At 60.3% G+C, this 16,750-nt stretch overlaps 2 protein-coding genes across 4 annotated transcripts in view; one reads left to right on the top strand and one right to left on the bottom strand.

Moving 5' to 3' along the window:
• Positions 1 to 2,219: 2,219 nt before the first annotated feature.
• On the top strand, positions 2,220 to 8,383 carry SNORC (secondary ossification center associated regulator of chondrocyte maturation). The gene is made up of 3 exons (XM_081143542.1): positions 2,220 to 2,390; positions 7,729 to 7,911; positions 8,234 to 8,383. Exons 1-3 carry the CDS (start codon positions 2,318 to 2,320, stop codon positions 8,341 to 8,343), a joined length of 366 nt encoding a protein of 121 aa, XP_080999668.1. The 5' UTR covers positions 2,220 to 2,317; the 3' UTR covers positions 8,344 to 8,383.
• A 1,755-nt stretch (positions 8,384 to 10,138) lies between these two features.
• Positions 10,139 to 16,750, bottom strand: part of NGEF (neuronal guanine nucleotide exchange factor) — an 85,599-nt gene continuing 78,987 nt past the window's right edge. For all 3 annotated transcript variants that reach the window (XM_081143540.1, XM_081143539.1, XM_081143541.1), the window contains 6 exons: positions 16,009 to 16,098; positions 14,872 to 15,035; positions 14,306 to 14,461; positions 12,852 to 12,931; positions 12,074 to 12,178; positions 10,139 to 11,081 (listed from right to left, as the gene is read on the bottom strand). In XM_081143540.1, the coding sequence (XP_080999666.1) occupies positions 10,888 to 11,081; positions 12,074 to 12,178; positions 12,852 to 12,931; positions 14,306 to 14,461; positions 14,872 to 15,035; positions 16,009 to 16,098 (789 nt within the window). In that variant the 3' untranslated portion in view covers positions 10,139 to 10,887. The remainder of the gene's footprint in view (positions 11,082 to 12,073; positions 12,179 to 12,851; positions 12,932 to 14,305; positions 14,462 to 14,871; positions 15,036 to 16,008; positions 16,099 to 16,750) is intronic.

Below are 16,750 nucleotides of genomic sequence, written 5' to 3'. Positions count from 1 at the left end.
GCCCAGCAGTGCCTCCCGCTGGCAGATGCTAACAGGAAGCCGCTGGCAGGAAGGTCTCAGGAGTGCGATTTGGGGACCTGACTGCACTCAGTTGCTGCGTTACGTTGTAGAGGGCAGGAAGATGAAGATGGGATACTGCGCCATCAAGCGGCACGGCGAGTGACCCGAGAAGGTGCTCACGGTTGTATGTCCCCCAACTCCCAGCCGGCTGAACCCAGATGTTAAGTCCCTGCTGTATGCTGGGCACGGGGCTGGGCCTGGAACTGCATTGGTGAATACACGGTCCCTGCTGTCCTGGGACTTACAGGGTGGGGACAGACAGGCAACCAATGGACACTTCATCTGAAGGCGCTGTTATGTATATCTGACAAGGGATTTTTATCCCGGACACAACACACACTACACACACACTAAAAAGACCACCCTAATATGTAGGCAAAAACAATTGAGCAGATGCTTCACAAAAGAGAATATTCCTGTGGTCAGTAAATATGAAAAAGTGCTCAACTTTATTAGGGAAACAACCGCAGTGAGACCACTACGTACCCACAGACAGCTAGACTTGAAGAGTCAGGCAGCGCTGGGGTGTGGAGGGTGCAGGGCAACTGCTGAGGAGAGGAAAGGGACACGCTCCGGGGGACTGCTGGAGTGTACAGAGCCGACACACCGCCCGGCAGTCGGATCCTTTGACATGAAACCAAGAGAGTCCACGTATGTGTGCAGCAAAAGACATGCAAGGACAGCCACAGGAGCGATTCATAAGAGCTCACACCTAGAAATGGCCCGAATGGGCACATAGATGGACAAAAATGGATAAAGGAACAGAAGTCACGGCGTAGTCAGACCATCGAATACTGAATAAGAATGAGTGAGCTGCTACATGCCACAAGGTGGTGAATCTCACAGGCTGCCAAGCAAAAGAGAGTTCATATCACATTCCACTCATTTGAAGTTCAAGTATCGACAAAACTAATCTCTAGTGATAGAATGGCACTCGGGGGGTACTGACTGGGGAGGCGCACGGGGATCTGCTGGTGTGTGGGAAATGTTCTCTGTTGATTTGGGTGGTGTACGTATACCTGTAAAAGGTTTATCAAGCTGTAGACATAAGATTTGTACACTTCACAGTATACTCCCCCCCCCCCAAAAAAAAATTGAAAACTAAACCGAGAGAGTTTCATATACATATAAGTGCTAAGAAGAAATTAAAAGTGAAGTGAGGAGTGGATGGGGGGCTAACTGATCAGAACTGAGACCTGGATAGTGATAAGGAGGGAGCCGCTTCATGAGCTGAGGGCTGCTTCCTAGGGGAGGGGACAGCAAGTGCAAAGGCCCTGAGGCTGGGTCAAGTTTGAGCAGGGTGGGGGAGGTGAGCAGGGCCCAGGCAAGCCCTTAGGTTGGCTTTTTGTTCAAAGAGCCATGGGAAACCAGGAAAGGTGTGAGGCAGGGGATGTTAGCAGTATTTCCTGAGCTATTAGAGGGGGACAGGGGAGTGAGATAAAAAGAGGGACTTTGAGAACTTTAATCATGCGGCTAGGATATCTGGAAGGTTGGGGCCGGGGAGGCAGGGCATTCCAGGTGGAGATGCTCATCAGACATCCATGGAGCTGTCCGGGAGGCAGTGGGCCACGGGGCTGTGGTTCTGGGCCAGACTCAGGCTGGAACACATATCATGAGCATTTAGGTGGCATTTCAAGTCTCAGGCACCTGGAAGAACAGAGAGCAAGATGAGGGGACACACAGCACTTAATGACATGGGCTCTTCTGGAAAGAGACGAGTGCTGCCAGAGGGTTTAGATTGAAGCTGCTTTAAAGTGCTCTGCGTCCTTAACAAACCCGCTCCTGGCCAGGCGTCCAGAGCAGTGCTGACGGCCCAGGGCAAGTCTGTGGCCTGGACCCTGGGCACTGGAGTGCAGATTCCTGGGCCCAAACACAACCCACTGAAACAGTGCCCGAGGCATCTGCATTTTTCAGTTCCCTGGCTGAGTCTTTTACACATGGAGGTAAGGGGGGGGGGAGAGAGAGAGAGAGAAAAGGAGAGAGAAAGGGTGCAATTTCCTTCCAAGGGTGGGGCTGCTCCAGAATTCAGGAAAGCGGTCTGTTCTGTTAGCTCTGCTGTGTGTGTGTGTGTGTGTGTGTGTGTGTGTGTGTGTGTGTGTTGGCATGCGTGGGGGGCGGGCACGGTGTCCCAGGAGGACAGAGTTTGCATTGATGAAAACCCTTCCCAGCGCTTTGATACCTCTTTCCCGCCGCCCTGAAGTTAACCAGCTCAGTCCTCGGTGCATCCCGCTTGCCGGCCGCACTCTCTCGGCCCAGGATGGCCTTCTGTCTGGCCCTGCGCATGGCGCTGCTGCTCCTCTCCGGGGTCCTGGCCCCTGCGGTGCTCACAGGTAAGGGTGCTCCCTGGGCTCTGCCGCCACAAGCCTGCCAGGGCCGGGAAGCACCTTGGGTCAGGTTCTCCAATGCCCAGGGGCAGAAGTCCTGCACAGCTGATGGGGGGCCACTGGGGCAACGCAGAGGAGGCTACCATGAGGCAGATGGTCGCAGTTGGGAACTGGAAGCCATGGGGACGATGGCCCCCAAAGCAGAGCCAGGGACATTAGCTGCTTGAGGAACAAGGGGATTACTCCAGTACCCTAAAATCTGAAGGCTCCCAGATCTGGGAGTCAGGAGGGGGCACCAGGCCCAGGGCAAGCGGCTAAGGAGCTAGAGACCCTGGGCCCCTGGGCCCCTGGAGAGACCACGGACCCCTGCCGTTTACTTTTCGAACCCTGCATGCCCTTCCCTGCTGGTTTTCTGGAAAGTCTTCCAAGAGTGAAGCCCCAGGTGCTAGTCCTGTATCAGAAAATAGCCTAGGGGAGCACAGGGCCAGAGAGAGGAAAACTGTGAGGATGCGGGATTAGGCTCTGCATGGAGGCCAAAATGCCGGGGCCTGGGGTCCCCCAAGAAGGAGGGTCCCAACAGGCTTGGGGCGACAGGCTCCCAGGACCTCAGCCCCAGCTGGGCATGGCTGTGGGCCCCGAGCTGGGAGGGGCTGGCCGGGGCTGGCTTCGAAGCTGGAAAGAGAAAAGGCACACATGGGCCACGGGTGGTCCTTCTCCTGGAAGAAGCAGTATCTGCTGGCCACGACGTAGCCAAAGGACGGTGTTTCAGGTTCCCCGGTGGGGATCCTGGAGAGGAGACCCTCGCTGCAGCATGGGCTTTGCGGAGAGTCCGTGGGCCCGTGGGGGAGGCAACTGGATAGCAGGTGTGTGTGGTGTGTGCGTGGCCCTGGGGAGAGCAGCCTGGTGGGACAGCCTCACGCTCAGGCCCCCACACGGGGAAGCCCTGGGTGATGGTGAGGAGCCCCAGACACCCTAGGAAGGAGCCAGCAGCCTGGTTTGCTCTGGTGCCTCCTGGCTGTTTCTCAGCCTCTCTGTGGGTCTCCTTATTTGTGCAAGGGTGACACCGTGGTGCCTCTGCCTCCCTCACAGGGCACAGAAGGCCTGCCACGTTCAGATACTAGCCTTCAGGATGGGCCATGCATCAGGTGGTGCTCGGTCCATGTCACCCAACGTATATACACGTCCCCAGCCCTTCTGCTGGGTGCAGGGAGGTCTCAGGGCAGAAGCACCCCTCACTCAGGCTGAGAAAGTGCCTCACGCCCTTTTGGTGGGAGAGGTGCCCAGGAATCGAGGAAGTGACCCAAAGTGTAAAGGGGCACCTTCTATGGCCTGGATCTGGGGCTGTGATGCTCGCAGTCCCTACACCCCACCCACCCCATGAAACGCTTCTCCCGCCTGCTGGGTCCCGGGCCACCTGGGGAGCTCCTGACCAGTTTTCTGCGCCCGAGTGACCAGCCCTCCCGGCCCAGGCTGCTGCCAGATGCGCTGGGTCACACTGTGTATACATAGCCTGGGTGGGTGGGCTTGGTCTTCCACCACAGGAATGCTGGGGGAACAGCCTCGTGTTTGGCGCCACTGGGGTCTCACCTGGCCTCACCTTCTTCCATGTGTCCTACCAAGAGGGACAAGCCACCTCCTCCCAGTCTTCGGGGTTCTGGCTTGTCTGGCCTTCCTGCCATTCTGGGAGGTGTTTACCAGGCCTGGCAGCCCGCTGCTCGGTGGGCCAGGGTCCTGTAGCCCACAGGCCAGGAAGGAGCGGCCCTGTGGCAGCTGTCCAGGCCGGCCTGTTGCTCTCCCCACTGGTCGCCTGTGGCCGCAGCTACTGGGGCTGGGGGAACAGGCCAGGTTGAGCGGGCGGGAGGCCAGGGCAGGGATGAAAAGGCCCTTCATGGCCGGACAAAGGCTGTCTGTGAGCATGGGCGCCTGGCCTCGGGGCCCTGCGGTCAGAGTGAGCGCTAAACAAACTTATTTACCGAAAGGCAGGGTGGCTGGGGGTGGTGGGGCTGGGGACAGCCCACAGCGCCCAGGCCTGTGTCACGAGGCCCCCACTGCTCCTGGTTTCCTTGGTCAGAACATGGAGTGGCAGAATGGTGTTTACTCTGGTCCTGGGAGTTTGGGTCTCATCATGGGTCCCCACCTAACATCACTGCTGCTGACTCACCGCTCGCCTCCCATGACACACTCCTTACCCCTGCTCAGATGGGCTGCTGCTTGGGAGGAGGGTGGGTTATTGCCTTTTAAACCCTGATTTCCCTTGTACGACAGCAAATTGAGAAAATACAGCGGCATGTAGATGACAAGAAATGAGCTGGCCCCTCCCTGGCAGCTGCACCTCTTGCTGGGGGCTGCGGGCTGAGTCCAGGCTGCCACTGGGGTGCCAGCCTGGGTGGGCAGGGAGCTGGCTGGCCCCTGAGGCCCTGCTGCTTGGGCACAGATGAGCCCTGGACCAGCCTTTGGGGGTCTCCCGTAACAGTCTGCTGCAGCGCACACAGCACACAGAGCAGCCTGGCCTGTGTCCGACCACACAGATCACGCCAGAGGGGCCCTGGGATGGAGGCAATCCCGATGACGGCGATGACAGCACAGTTACAAGCTGTGTGGGCTGTGGGAGGCACTGTCCACGCCTGCTTCACAGTCAGGAAAGTGAAGAGGGAGGAGTGGTCAGTCTGCAGGGGCCCCAGGGTGAGAGCTTGAGGGAGCAGGATCCAGACCCGGCCAACTGTGTTCGGAAGTCCATGGTCTTAGCCCCTTGAGCCTCAGGGACTGGCTGGGTGCTGGAGGAGAGGCCGGAGGAGGGTACACTTAGCAGGGACGGAGCATCCTGGGCTTGTGTCCGGCAGGGGGGAGCAGGCCTCTGTGGAGAGCAGCAGAGTGAGGCTGGTCACTGGGGAGAGGAGAGCGCGCCTGGGTGCACAGCCCAGCCGCCTGGCTCAGGGGGCCCGCTCTCCCCAGAGACGGCTCCCGGCTCCTGGGCTTGGCAGAGAGTGGCTAGCTCCAGGGAGTGAGCCCGTCCTCCCTCCACGGGCCTGTCACTCCTCCTCCGGAGCTCAGAGCTGATTCCCCAGATGCCACCCAGGTTGGCTGGGCTGGGTACCCAGGAGCCCTGTGGCAGCCTCCCTGGCCAGGTGCCCGGCAGTCAGAGGTGAGCTCTGGCCAGCAGTGGTGCGACAGGGAGGTGCCGGCCTAATGCCGTCTTGAGCAAGTGGGGGCCAGTGGTTTCTCCATTTATCTGGGGAGACAGACAGTCTGTGAGCCCAGACCTCAGGGCCCGCCAGGCAGCGGGCACGCTCAGGCCTTCTCTCTGCCCGGCCCCTGGGAGCCTGAGGTCAGCATACCTGGGGGCCCCTCCCTCCCAGGCAGTAACAAGGAAGGACTGACAGGGTCACTTTGCCTTCCTCACAGGGACAACTTCACAGTTGGTAGGGGCCAGGGTGGCCCCAGACTCAGTGCTGTAGTTGAGCCTTGGGACCTGGGAGAGGGAAGCCCACCCCATCCCACATCTTGCCAACACACCACTGGGTGCTGGGGCCTTTTGCCCCTGAAGGCCTCTGTGCCAGGGGTGTTTGCTGGAAAGGGGCACTAGCTTGGGCAAGCCTGGGGAGTGGGACAGTGGTCCCTGCCTGCAAGCCAAGCCTTGGAACTGAGCCAGCTGGGCCTGGGAGAGGCTGCAGGGGCAGGGCTGGGGGCACCTTGTACGGTTTTATTGCAAAAAGATTTTAAGTTTACAGAAAATTTGCAAGAATAATCCAATGACCAGCAGATCCTACACTCAGATGCACCAGTTTCCCACATTCTGCCATATTCACTCTGTCTTCCTGTCTCTACCCACCTACCTGTCTGGATGCGGAACCATGCGAGAGAAAGTTGCAGATGTGCCCCTTTGCCCCTAAATATGCTCAAGAACAAGGGGATTCCCTCACATAACCAGTCAGTTGTCCACTTCGGGAGATGAACACGGGTGCAGGACTATTATCTAAACCCCAGCCTTACTCAGACTTCACCAGTGGACCCAGACTCTCTTACAGCAGCCCCTCTGCCCCATCCAGGAACACATGCAGCACCTAGCTGTCATGTCCTTGGGCCTTGGAACAATTCCTCAGCTTTCCTTTGTCCTTCATGGCCTTGACATTTTTGAAAGCCCAGTTACGTTAAGACCAACCCTGAGTTTGGGCTTGGTTGATGTTTCCCCACAATTTGCTCCAGGTGGGCACTGTGGGCAGTAAAGGCCCGGAAGCGTCCTTGCATCTTCCTGGAGCATCCCTGGATCACAGTCAGGATTAGGCCCGGGCAGGAGCCTGGAGCCTGGAGCCTGCCTGCCACCCCGGTCTTGGCTTGAACTTACTGTGCAGGAAGGATGGATGCGCCTAGGGTTGGGGTGGTGCTGTGGGGCTCCTCAGGCCAGGATCCTTGGGGTGGGTATGGGTATTGGCATGAACCGCCTGGGGCCGAGGTGGGGTATGAGGCCGGGATTATCACACAGGCCTCTCAGCCTTGTCCCTTTAGTTTTCTGGGGCCCCTGGGTACCCCAAACCCTTGCTGACCCCCACCCATGAGCAAAAAAAGGCTCCTGCAGAAAGGGCTGCCCAGAGATTGATGCACTGATGGAGCCTCAGCTTGTGTGGGAGGGCGGGGGGCACCCACTCTTTCCTGGGGCCTCCCTGACAGACACCCCTCTGGCCCTTTTCCGTCTGGAGATAGTAACATGCTGGGCTCAATTCCTTGGGGTATAGAGGCCCCCTGGGCTTTAAGTCTCAGACACATAGGAGTGTGCGTAGGTGCTGGACTCCGTGTCCCATGGCTGCACGGCTTTACCCAGCTGAGGGCCAAGGAGAAGCAGGGCTGACCGCCCTGGGGTGTGGGTGGCCTCTCCTGTCCACCCCCTGCAGCAGGGACCCCGGTTCCTGGAGTGGGCACTGTTCCACCTTCCTGGCTCTTCTCCAGGGTAAAGGCTGACCTGTGTCCACTGTCACCTCACCCAGGCCTACAGCTCCCATAGGTTCAGACGGGGGACCCCAGGCTCTGCTGGGAGAGAGGAGGTGCCCTGTCCCAGGTCCCCCTAATCTGCCAGGCCAGGGTTCCCACAGCTGTTTCTAAGACTGTTGGTCCCTTTACTCCCTCCCACCCCTCCATCTCTCTGTCTTCACGGGCCTGGAGGCAGCCAGCCTGGCCCCACTGGGGGTTCTGGGGCCGCACGTGGCCTCTCTGCCTGGGCTGCCTCACCTGTGATGCGGGAAGGCTAGACTAGTGTTGAGCCCCAGGGCCCCCAAACACAGAGCCGCTTCTCCGGCGGGGAGACGCCCCTGTCGCGCAGCCAGGGCCCCAGCGCCTGTCCTTGGCCTTGCAGCTGAGGGTCCGCAGGAGCCCGCGCCCACCCTGTGGAACGAGCCCGCGGACCTGCCATCCGGAGAAGGCCCGGCGGAGAGCACCAGCCCCACCCCGGAGCCCGAGGCCACCGGGGCGCCGGCCCCCACCGCCCCGCCGAGGCCCGAGGACAGCACCGCGCGGGAGCGTCTGGACCAGGGCGTCGGTAGGCGGCGGGCGGGGCGCAGGGGGCGCGGCGGGGGGCAAGGGGAGCAGAGGGGGGCCGGGGGCGGGGGGCGGAGGGCGGCTGCGCTGGGGGGCGGGGGCCGGGGGGGGAGGGGAGGGGAGGGGACGGGAGGGGAGGGGAGGGGACGGGAGGGGAGGGGAGGGGACGGGAGGGGAGGGGACGGGAGGGGAGGGGACGGGAGGGGAGGGGGGGCCGGCGGGCGGCCGCGCGGGGGGGCGGGGGCCCGGGGCGGGAGGGGACGGGAGGGGAGGGGGGCCGGCGGGCGGCCGCGCGGGGCCGGCTGACGCCCCTCCTCCCGCAGGCTCGCTGGGGCCCGGCGCCATCGCCGCCATCGTCATCGCCGCCCTGCTGGCCACCTGCGTGGTGCTGGCGCTCGTGGTCGTCGCGCTGAGAAAGTTTTCCGCCTCCTGAAGCGAATAAAGGGGCCGCGCTCCCGCCGGGCCCGCGTCTCGAGCGTGTGCGCGCGTGAGTGTGCGGCGAGCGGGGCGGGAGGCAGCTGGCGGCCCGTGCGCGCGTGTGCGTGTGTGCGCGTGGGTGCGCGCGTGGCCGGCGCCCGCGGGGCCGCGTGTGCGGGGCGGGGGCGGCTGGCGCTCGGAGCGGGTCGGCCCCGCGCCCTCGGCCCCGCCTCCCGGGGCGCCCCCTGCCCGCCCCTCCGCCGAGGGACGCGGGGCTCGGGCGGCCGTCACGGGGACCCCTCCACCCCAGGGAGCCCCTGGAGCTGGGCGAGGCGAGGGGTGAAGCCCAGGCACTGTCAGCCTGGCCTGGCCCCCCACCCGCAGTCCCAGGCGGCCCCCCAGGCCGGGCGTCACGGGAGCCTGGGGCCGCAGCAGCCCAGCCGGCCCCCTATCCCGCCCCCGCCCCCCAGCTTGGCCCGGGCTCTTCCTGCCACACTTCCCGGGAAGCAGCCCAGCGCTTGTAATTTAGAGATTTGAATAGTGGCTGATCTGCTCCGGGCGCAGCAGGAAAGAAGCCGGAGCTGTGTCCTGCCCCGTCCCCCGAGGGCCTTTGGAGCGAGAAGATCTGGAGGAGAGAAAGTGCAAACAACCTGCGCCCCTGGGAGGTCCCTTGGGTGGGTGCTGGTGGCGGGAGGCTGTCCCCCCTCCTCCTTTCCCACCATTGTCTCAGCAACTATGTGACCTTGGTTTCCCTGATCTCCTGGCCACACCTGTTCCTTGGAAGACCAGTTTTCTCCTGGATGCTCCAGATGAGCCCACGCGGTACCCACACACTCTCCCCCAAACACATCATGGGGTACACGCTCCTGCTTATAAAGGCCTGTTCTGAAACTGACCAGTTTTCACGAAACTGTTTACTGCATTTCACACAATCTCCAGCGGCCAAAGCCCTGTTAGAGCAGAGGATCCAAGTCAGCGGGCTGTCTCCCAGCTTCAAAAAGAAGGCCAGACAAGGGCCAGGACCAACAGACAGCCCCGCCACTCTTTATCCTGAGTCCCCCAGCAGCATGGGGCTCAGAAGTGGCCCCTCTCCACTTTCCCTCAGTGCTGGGGGACTCAGGTGCAGCTACTCTTCCTGGGGGAGCATCAGTTCCTCCTGGGACCAGAGGGTCCTCCCCAGTTAAACGAGTGAGTTGCAGGTGTGTGCTGCTTGAACGAGTGAGTTGCAGGTGTGTGCACCTTGCAGGATTCATGCAGTTCTCACAGGATCTGAGGTCTCAAGACACCCAGAGTCATGCTGAGGCCTGTGGGAAGAAGCCACAAAGTCCCACTAGATCTAAACCTCAGGCTTCTAACCAAAGGCCTGTTCTGGTGCAGAGGAAAGTGTGTCCTGGCAGAAAGAGGCTGGTCCCAGGCAGGGGGGCTGGGCTGGGTCAGATTCTGGCGCATCTGCACTCCAGGACTGGGGGTGATAGTGGGGCGGCGAGGAAGTGCCCAAGGCCAGTGACGGGCCAGGTAGGAAGCCCCAGCCCCATGCCTGGTGGTTAGATTCCCTGTGGGACCACCACTCACCAACACCTCAGTCCCACTGTGGTCTTCCAAAACCGCGTTCTCACTTCCACTGCAGCAGAAGGGCGTCTCCAACTCCCTCAAACACCCTTTTCTGTTTCTTGAGTCCTTGAACCAGTTGAGGCCCCGACCCTGGCTGCTCTCTTCTCCACTAGAGGCCTCCTCAACCCCCTCCTGACCTTGAAGGTAGCTTCTCTCTCCCTGCCCAGAACCGAACACCTCATTCCTGTGTGCAGCAGGGCAATAAAGAGTGGAACTTCACCTCCTTTATTTTATACATGATGCTTCTTTTAATGCAGCCAAAAATGGTATTTGCTTTTCTTGGAACCATAACCGATATAGGATGCAGTGACCAGTTCATTCCTTACAATACTTGGGCTTCTTAAGGGGCCAGAAGACACAAGTTATATCCAGCCCGCCAGGCAGCCAGAGGCAGCATGGGCCCTCGGTGAAGCTCTGGCAGAGGGGGACAGGCAGTTTGGTCTCTCAGCCTTGTAAATTGGAGACCAAGGGCTGCTCATCAAGCTCACCAGGCAAGGGCAGTCCATCTGCATGCCTGGTGGATTCTGATGGCTTCCAGGGTAGAGAAGGACACGTGCAGGGGGGTCATGACAATCATCACCTTTGCACCTGCCCTCGGCCAGGGACACCCTGGGTCTGGGGCCTCTCCCAGTTTCTGGGAAGGCCCCTGGAGCATGCCAGTCCCTTCTACCCCCTCTAAGAGACAAGAGGGAGAGATGGTGTAATACTGTTTAAAATATACTTTCTCATTTACAAATGCATTGGAGGAAAGATGTGGGCACCGTTTTTCCAGTTTGCAAGCAAGGGACCAAGACGCGTGAGCATTCACCATGTGGCAGGGATGAGGGTCAGGGTGACCCCTGCACAAGGTCACCTTCCCCCAGAGCCCCTCCACAGCTGATCCTTGGGTTTGCCTGCCAGGCCCTGCTCCAGCCGGCCCACCTCCCCCTGCAGGGCTGGGGACTGGGAGTCATTGCCGATGATTGCGGCTGCCCAGCTTCCTGCGGTCCTTGTTCTGACTGCGCTGAGGGTCATCCATCTTGTGCACACGGAAACATTCCTTGAGGTTCTGGGACCGGATCTTGGGGTTCAAGATCTCCTCGGTCATGTTGCTGGGGAACCAGCCTCTCTCCTGGTCGTGCAGACGCTCTCCAAAGATCCACCCTGCACGGGGAGGGGATGGGGAGGGTCAGGAGCTCCCGCAGGGGCCTGGCTGAGCTATCCTGGCACAGGGGAGGGAGACACAGGAGCCCGGGGGGCCTGTCCAGAGGCGCCTGCTCCGAGAGCCCCTGCCGGAGACCCTCTGATTGGGTTTGCCCCACATGCTGGGGAGGCACTGCCCTGACGCCCCCTAGGAAGCAGTGTGCACATGGCCGCGATGGATCCAGCTACGCTCTGTGCCACAGTGTGTCCCAAATGTACTGACCTTGGAACCCACTCCCAAGCCCTCAGTGGGCGGGGTGTTGGGCTGTTTTACTCTGCGGGGGAGGGGGCCGAGGGGGCTGAGGGGGAATCCTGCGGTTCCAATGCCAGGTGAGCCCTGGAGTTTGGGAGTAGAAATGGCCTCCCCTGGAGGTCACCAGCCTGAGGCCTTCTAGCCAGGACCTCAAAGGGGAGGAGGAATTGGGGGAGGGGAGATGCTTTGTGCAGTTTGGGGGATTCTGGTAAGAGCAACTGATTTGGAAATAAGGGATCTATTTTTCAGGGGAGGGGAGTGAACCTCATTTGGCACTGATGCCATTGACGGGTGGATGGGAGGTGGTTGGGTGGCTCTGGGCTGGTGGTCAAGGCTGACCTGGAAGCTTGTTGCAAATAGAGTCTAGAGTCAGGGTCACGGTTAGGGTGAGGGTGGTGGGCCAAGCCCAGGCCATCAGAGGAGAAGGCACAGAGCGGGGTTCTCAGGCTGGGCCTGCTACAAAGGGGGAGGCAGACCTCGTGGGTCCCGGCGAGCAGAGCAGAGGCCCTGGGAGAAGCACATTCTCTGGGTAGAGGAAAAAAAGCCAAGGAAGCCAGGATGGGCACGGCAGTCTAGGAAAGCAGGGATGTGCCAGGGCAGCTTCTCTACCTGGGGCTGAGCCGCCCCACCTCATCCTCAGGCTGGTGCTGGCTGGGTACAGAGTCCCCACGGGTGGGTGACGCGGGCAGCCCCGCCTTACCGTCTTCCGTCTTGTCCAGGATGTTAAGGATGTCTGCCAGCTCCAGCGTCAGCTCGTCCGGCTGCTGGGCCACGTACGGGTGCACACACTGGACCTGGGGGCAGTCTGACAGGAGGGGAGAGGGGTGGCACGTCTTCATCACGGGTGACTGCCCGCCCCGTACCCAGCAAACCCCAGACACCACCCGGTGAGCAGGGACGGCGCTGCCTGTCTGAGGAACTGAGAAGAGGTGATCTGAGGGAGGGGGCTCAGCTCCAAAGACAGTGAGATGGAGACAGCCGGGGACTCGGAGAAAACATTACACGCATGAAAGGGTGAGCAGGCTTATTCCAGGCTTCGGAAGAACCTTCTCGAACCTGCACGAGACCCCAGGAGCAAGTGTGGGATGCTCGGGACTTGGTGGGCACTGTCAGGCGGGGCAGCTCCCAGCAGGCAGCTCGACTGGCGCTCTTTCATATTTCGTAAGGTTGTCAGACAACTGGCAGCCCCAAAGAACACTGGGCCCAGATTCCTTGTGGTTTCCCTGGGGTACCTGTCACTGCGGACCCAGTGACATTCCTGCAGTAACCATCCCAGTGTTTGCAGAGCTCAGCACGCCCATGTTCTCCACCGGGTACTAGGCTAGCAGCTGGCATATGGGACCACTGGCAGTCGAAGTGGGCATCCGGGAGGCCACGTGGGCCTCTAGGAAGACGGGCTCAGGAAGCACCTGGGACGGATGCCACGGAGGCCTCACTTGTCCTGCCCAGAGGTGTCCCTGTCCCAGAGGGCCACTTACCCAGCAGCCGGGATGTGAAGGAAACAAACTTGGTTCTCCGGTTGGGGGCCAGCGAGGTCATCCAGCGCTTCATCTCACTCCTGGGACAGGAAAGAAGACAAATGCCCCAACTGCAGAGCAAGGCCCCCACTGGGTGTGGTGTCCAGTGTCCTGCAAGCTCACGGCTTGGTCCTGAGCCTCGCCCGGGGCTGCCGCCCGACGTGGTGCCCAGAAATCAGCTGAGAGGCTGGGAGCCTGACAGAATCTCCCTGGTGCGCTTTAAAAAGTCAGTTAGCCCGGCCCGGCCGGCATGGCTCAGCGGTTGAACGTCGACCTAGGATCCAGGAGGTCACGGTTCGATTCCAGGTCAGGGCACATGTGGGCTCGATCCCCAGTCGGGGGCATGTGGGAGGCAGCTGATCAATGACTCTCTCATCATTGATGTTTCTCTCTCTCTCCCTCTCCCTTCCTCTCTCTGAAATCAATAAAGACACATTAAACCCCCCCACAAACCTCCCTTTAAAAGTCAGTTAGCTCTGGCCGGTTTGGCTCAGGGGTTAGAGTGTCGGCCTGAGGACTGAAGGGTCTCCAGTTCGATTCTGATCAAAGGCTCTACCTGGGTTGTAGGCTCGATCCTGGGGCCCCATCAGGGTGTGGGCCGGAGGCAACCAATTGATGTGTCTCTCACGTCAACGTTTTTCTCTCTCTCTCCTACTCTCTCTGAAAAGCAATGGAAAAAATATCCCCTGGTGATGATTTAAAAAAAGTCAGTTGGTGAAGGCGAGCCCTGTGTAACACCCCAAAGTTAACCCACGGAAAGAGCGCTCAGCAGGGGGGCAGCTGCCCGAAGCCACAAGCTGTCAGAAGTGTCCCTGCTGTGGGGAGGGGGGAGGGGGACTGGATGAAAGAAAGTGAAGGGATTAGCCAAGAGGGGGCTGGGGTAGGTGGAGGTGGGCAAAGGGGGGTATGGGGAGGGAAAGAGACTTGTGCAGATGGTGTTTGGTTGAGCTGTACAGTTGAGACCTGTATGGTTTTACAAACCAGTGTCATCCCAATAAATTCAATTTTTACAAAAGTGTCTGCTGGGGAGGGCCAGTGCCATCCCTCCCCCAGGCGGTGGGGACTGGACCTAGATGAGCATGGGCGGGGTGCCACTTGTGACTCTGGGGGAGGGAGGGTGTCTCCCCACAGTGATCTTGGCTGTGCCTGTCAGAGCCCCGGGGGCTGCAGGGAAGGTAGCCTAGCTTCTCAGAGAGGTGATGAGATGGGCCTGAGACCACACAGCGATGGTGGTCCCCTGGTCAGTCTGGCCAAGGGTTCTACAACATCTGAGAGAACATGTGCCCACACACACGACAATGCTAACCCCATCCCTAACCCCGGACAGAAACCCTCCCCACAGGTGTGTGCGCTCAGCCCTGGGGCCTCGCCCCACCTGGGAAGGCAGCCCGAGCGGGGGTGGGACGGGCACTCACTGAGAGGACGCCTTCAGCATGTAGGTGGCCTCCCGGTCGTCCGAGTTCTCGAGCAGCCGCAGGATGAACACGTTGGCCAGAGTCTGGCCCTGGTCCTCCAGCTCCTCCACGCGCAGCAGGCCCCGCGGGGCCGAGTCGAACACCTGGTACTTGTCTCTGGGGACCAAGGGTGGCAGGGTGAGCATGTCGGTCGGACGAAGCCCAGGGGTCCCAGCGCCAGCCCCTCCTCACCGCCTCCCAGCAGGCCCCGCCTGATACCTGACCCTCCACCCGCGCGTGGCAGGCGGCCCACCCGCTACGTGTCAGGCACTGAGCCGGCCTCTCCACGTGCCTGCAAAAGCCCCGCTCAGCGGGAGGGGAAGCTGAACCCGGGGGTTTAAATTAAGGCCCCAAGGCCCAAGGCCCGACAAGAGCGGAGCTGACCGTAAACCTGGCAGAGCCTGAGCTCCATCCCGCCGTCCCCCGGCCGCCCCGGCCGCAGGGAAGCCATCTCCTCAGGCGCCCTCCCTGGGCTGCGCCCCGCAGCAGGCTCACCCCTGGAGCGCCAGCAGGGCCCGGCCGCTCACCCAGGGATCTGCCGGCAGATCACCAGCAGGTCGTTGAAGAGAAAAAGGTAAATTTCCTGGAAGAGCTTCTTGGTCCGCAGGGTTCGGGATGTCTTGGGGCCAGACATCTGCTGCAGCTCACCCTGCTTCAGCAGCCAGCGGGAGTGGGAGATGATGGGCACCGACTGGGGGGGGGGGGCAGCGTCAGGATGGCTGTGCCCCACGGCCCCCCAGGTCCCCCAGGGCCCTCACTGGAGCGATGAGCATGAGGGACAGTGTGGGGGCTGTGCTGAGCCCAGAGCACATGCAGTGCTGGTGGGAGGAAGGGGGGCCCCGGGCAAACACGGAGGCCATGGTGTGTGTGTGTGTGCCTGTGTGTGCAGTTGTGATTACCTGTTGCATACACATCCCTGCGTGCTTCTATGTATATGTTTGTGTCTACTGTGTCCGTGTGTACGGATGTATCTATATGCGGTAACTCCATGTTCGTGGGAGCACCTCTGTGTGTCTGTGATCATCCCCGCACCAGGCTCAGCCTGTGTGATGCAGACCTGGAGGAGGGTCCCCGTTCACAGGGGAGAGGAGAGGGCTGGGTGTGTGAAGTCCCCACTGTGAGGCTCAGGGGCAGGCTCCTGGCACCTGGCTGTCAGACTGGCAGGTGGAGCCATGTGGGGGTCACAAGGCCATGTCTGCAACCTCGACTGGGGCTCAGCTCCCAAACCCAGCACGACCTCAGGGACCCTTGGTGTTCATGTGTCCACGTCACCGGAAACTGGGGCTCTCCGGCTCACAGATGCCTGAAGCTTTATGTAAAGTTGGGGAGAAGGTTCGTAACTTCTGTCAGGGTTTCAAATCTCCAGCTTTAAGAATCCCAGGCTGCTCCCTGTCAGGTACTTGGTGTAAACACACAGCCAGTCCATGACAGCAGGTGGCTGCAGGGTCCCTGCACACCGACTCTCAGAAGACGGTCTAGGCTGATGCGATGGCCTAGAGACTAGGGGGTTAAGAGGCGCCCTGAAGCTGGGGTGTCAGGGACAGCCTCCTGGGAGGTGACACTGCACTGACACCCAAGGGTGGCCATTTGGGGAGCCTGGCCAGTGACCCATGCTCCAGGCCAGCCGGGCTGGGTCAGGGCCATGCCGATGGGTGCAGGCTCACCTTGATCTTAAACTCCATCTTCTTCTGGATGCTGATCATCTGCTCTGTGCGGCTCATTTTCCTGACACCCTCGTTGCACGCTTTTACCACCTGGGATGAAAAGGAGAACACATCAGGTCTCCTGCAGCCCACTCAGACCCCAGAGGGCTGAACAGTCGCTGTGGTTGGACACTGTGCCCACAGCTGAGACTGGCCCGTCTCAACCAGGCTGGAGCTCCCTTCTCTAGTGCCTTCTGGGACAAAGGCAAAGCAGGAAAACTTGTCAGGCTGTTAGCAAACTGAAACAATAAGATGTCCTTACTCATCTGTCAGACTGGAAAGGACAAGCCGACAAGGCTCCAAGTTGGCGAGGTGTGTGGACCGAGCCCTGTCACACACTGTGGGGGAGTGAGGGTCCCCCCACCTTCCTGGGAGGCAGCCTAGGTACCAAGAAGCCTAATAAAATTGCATTTCCTGGAACTTCTGGAGACTAATTACAAAGAGACAATATTCCGCACTGGGTCACAGGTGTCTAGAATGGAGCTCGGCACCCAGCAGGCACCCAGTGTTTGTGAATGAGGATGGTGCCCAAAGATGTGTGGACTGGATGTGTGCAGCGGAATGAGAAAAACTGTCATCGACCAAATGTCGATCTACTGGGATTGATTAGCGCTAATATAGCCATATAACCAAGTTCTCTAAAGTCATTAAAATTTGCAACATTTACATGCACTAAAATGGAGAGCAAAGCCGGCTTATAAGC

The sequence above is a fragment of the Miniopterus schreibersii genome (assembly GCF_964146895.1).
Source record: "Miniopterus schreibersii genome assembly, chromosome: 7".
Taxonomy (NCBI): domain Eukaryota; kingdom Metazoa; phylum Chordata; class Mammalia; order Chiroptera; family Miniopteridae; genus Miniopterus; species Miniopterus schreibersii.
The sequence above is the reverse complement of the archived record's forward strand: the minus strand, read 5'-3'. Positions and strand labels throughout refer to the sequence as shown.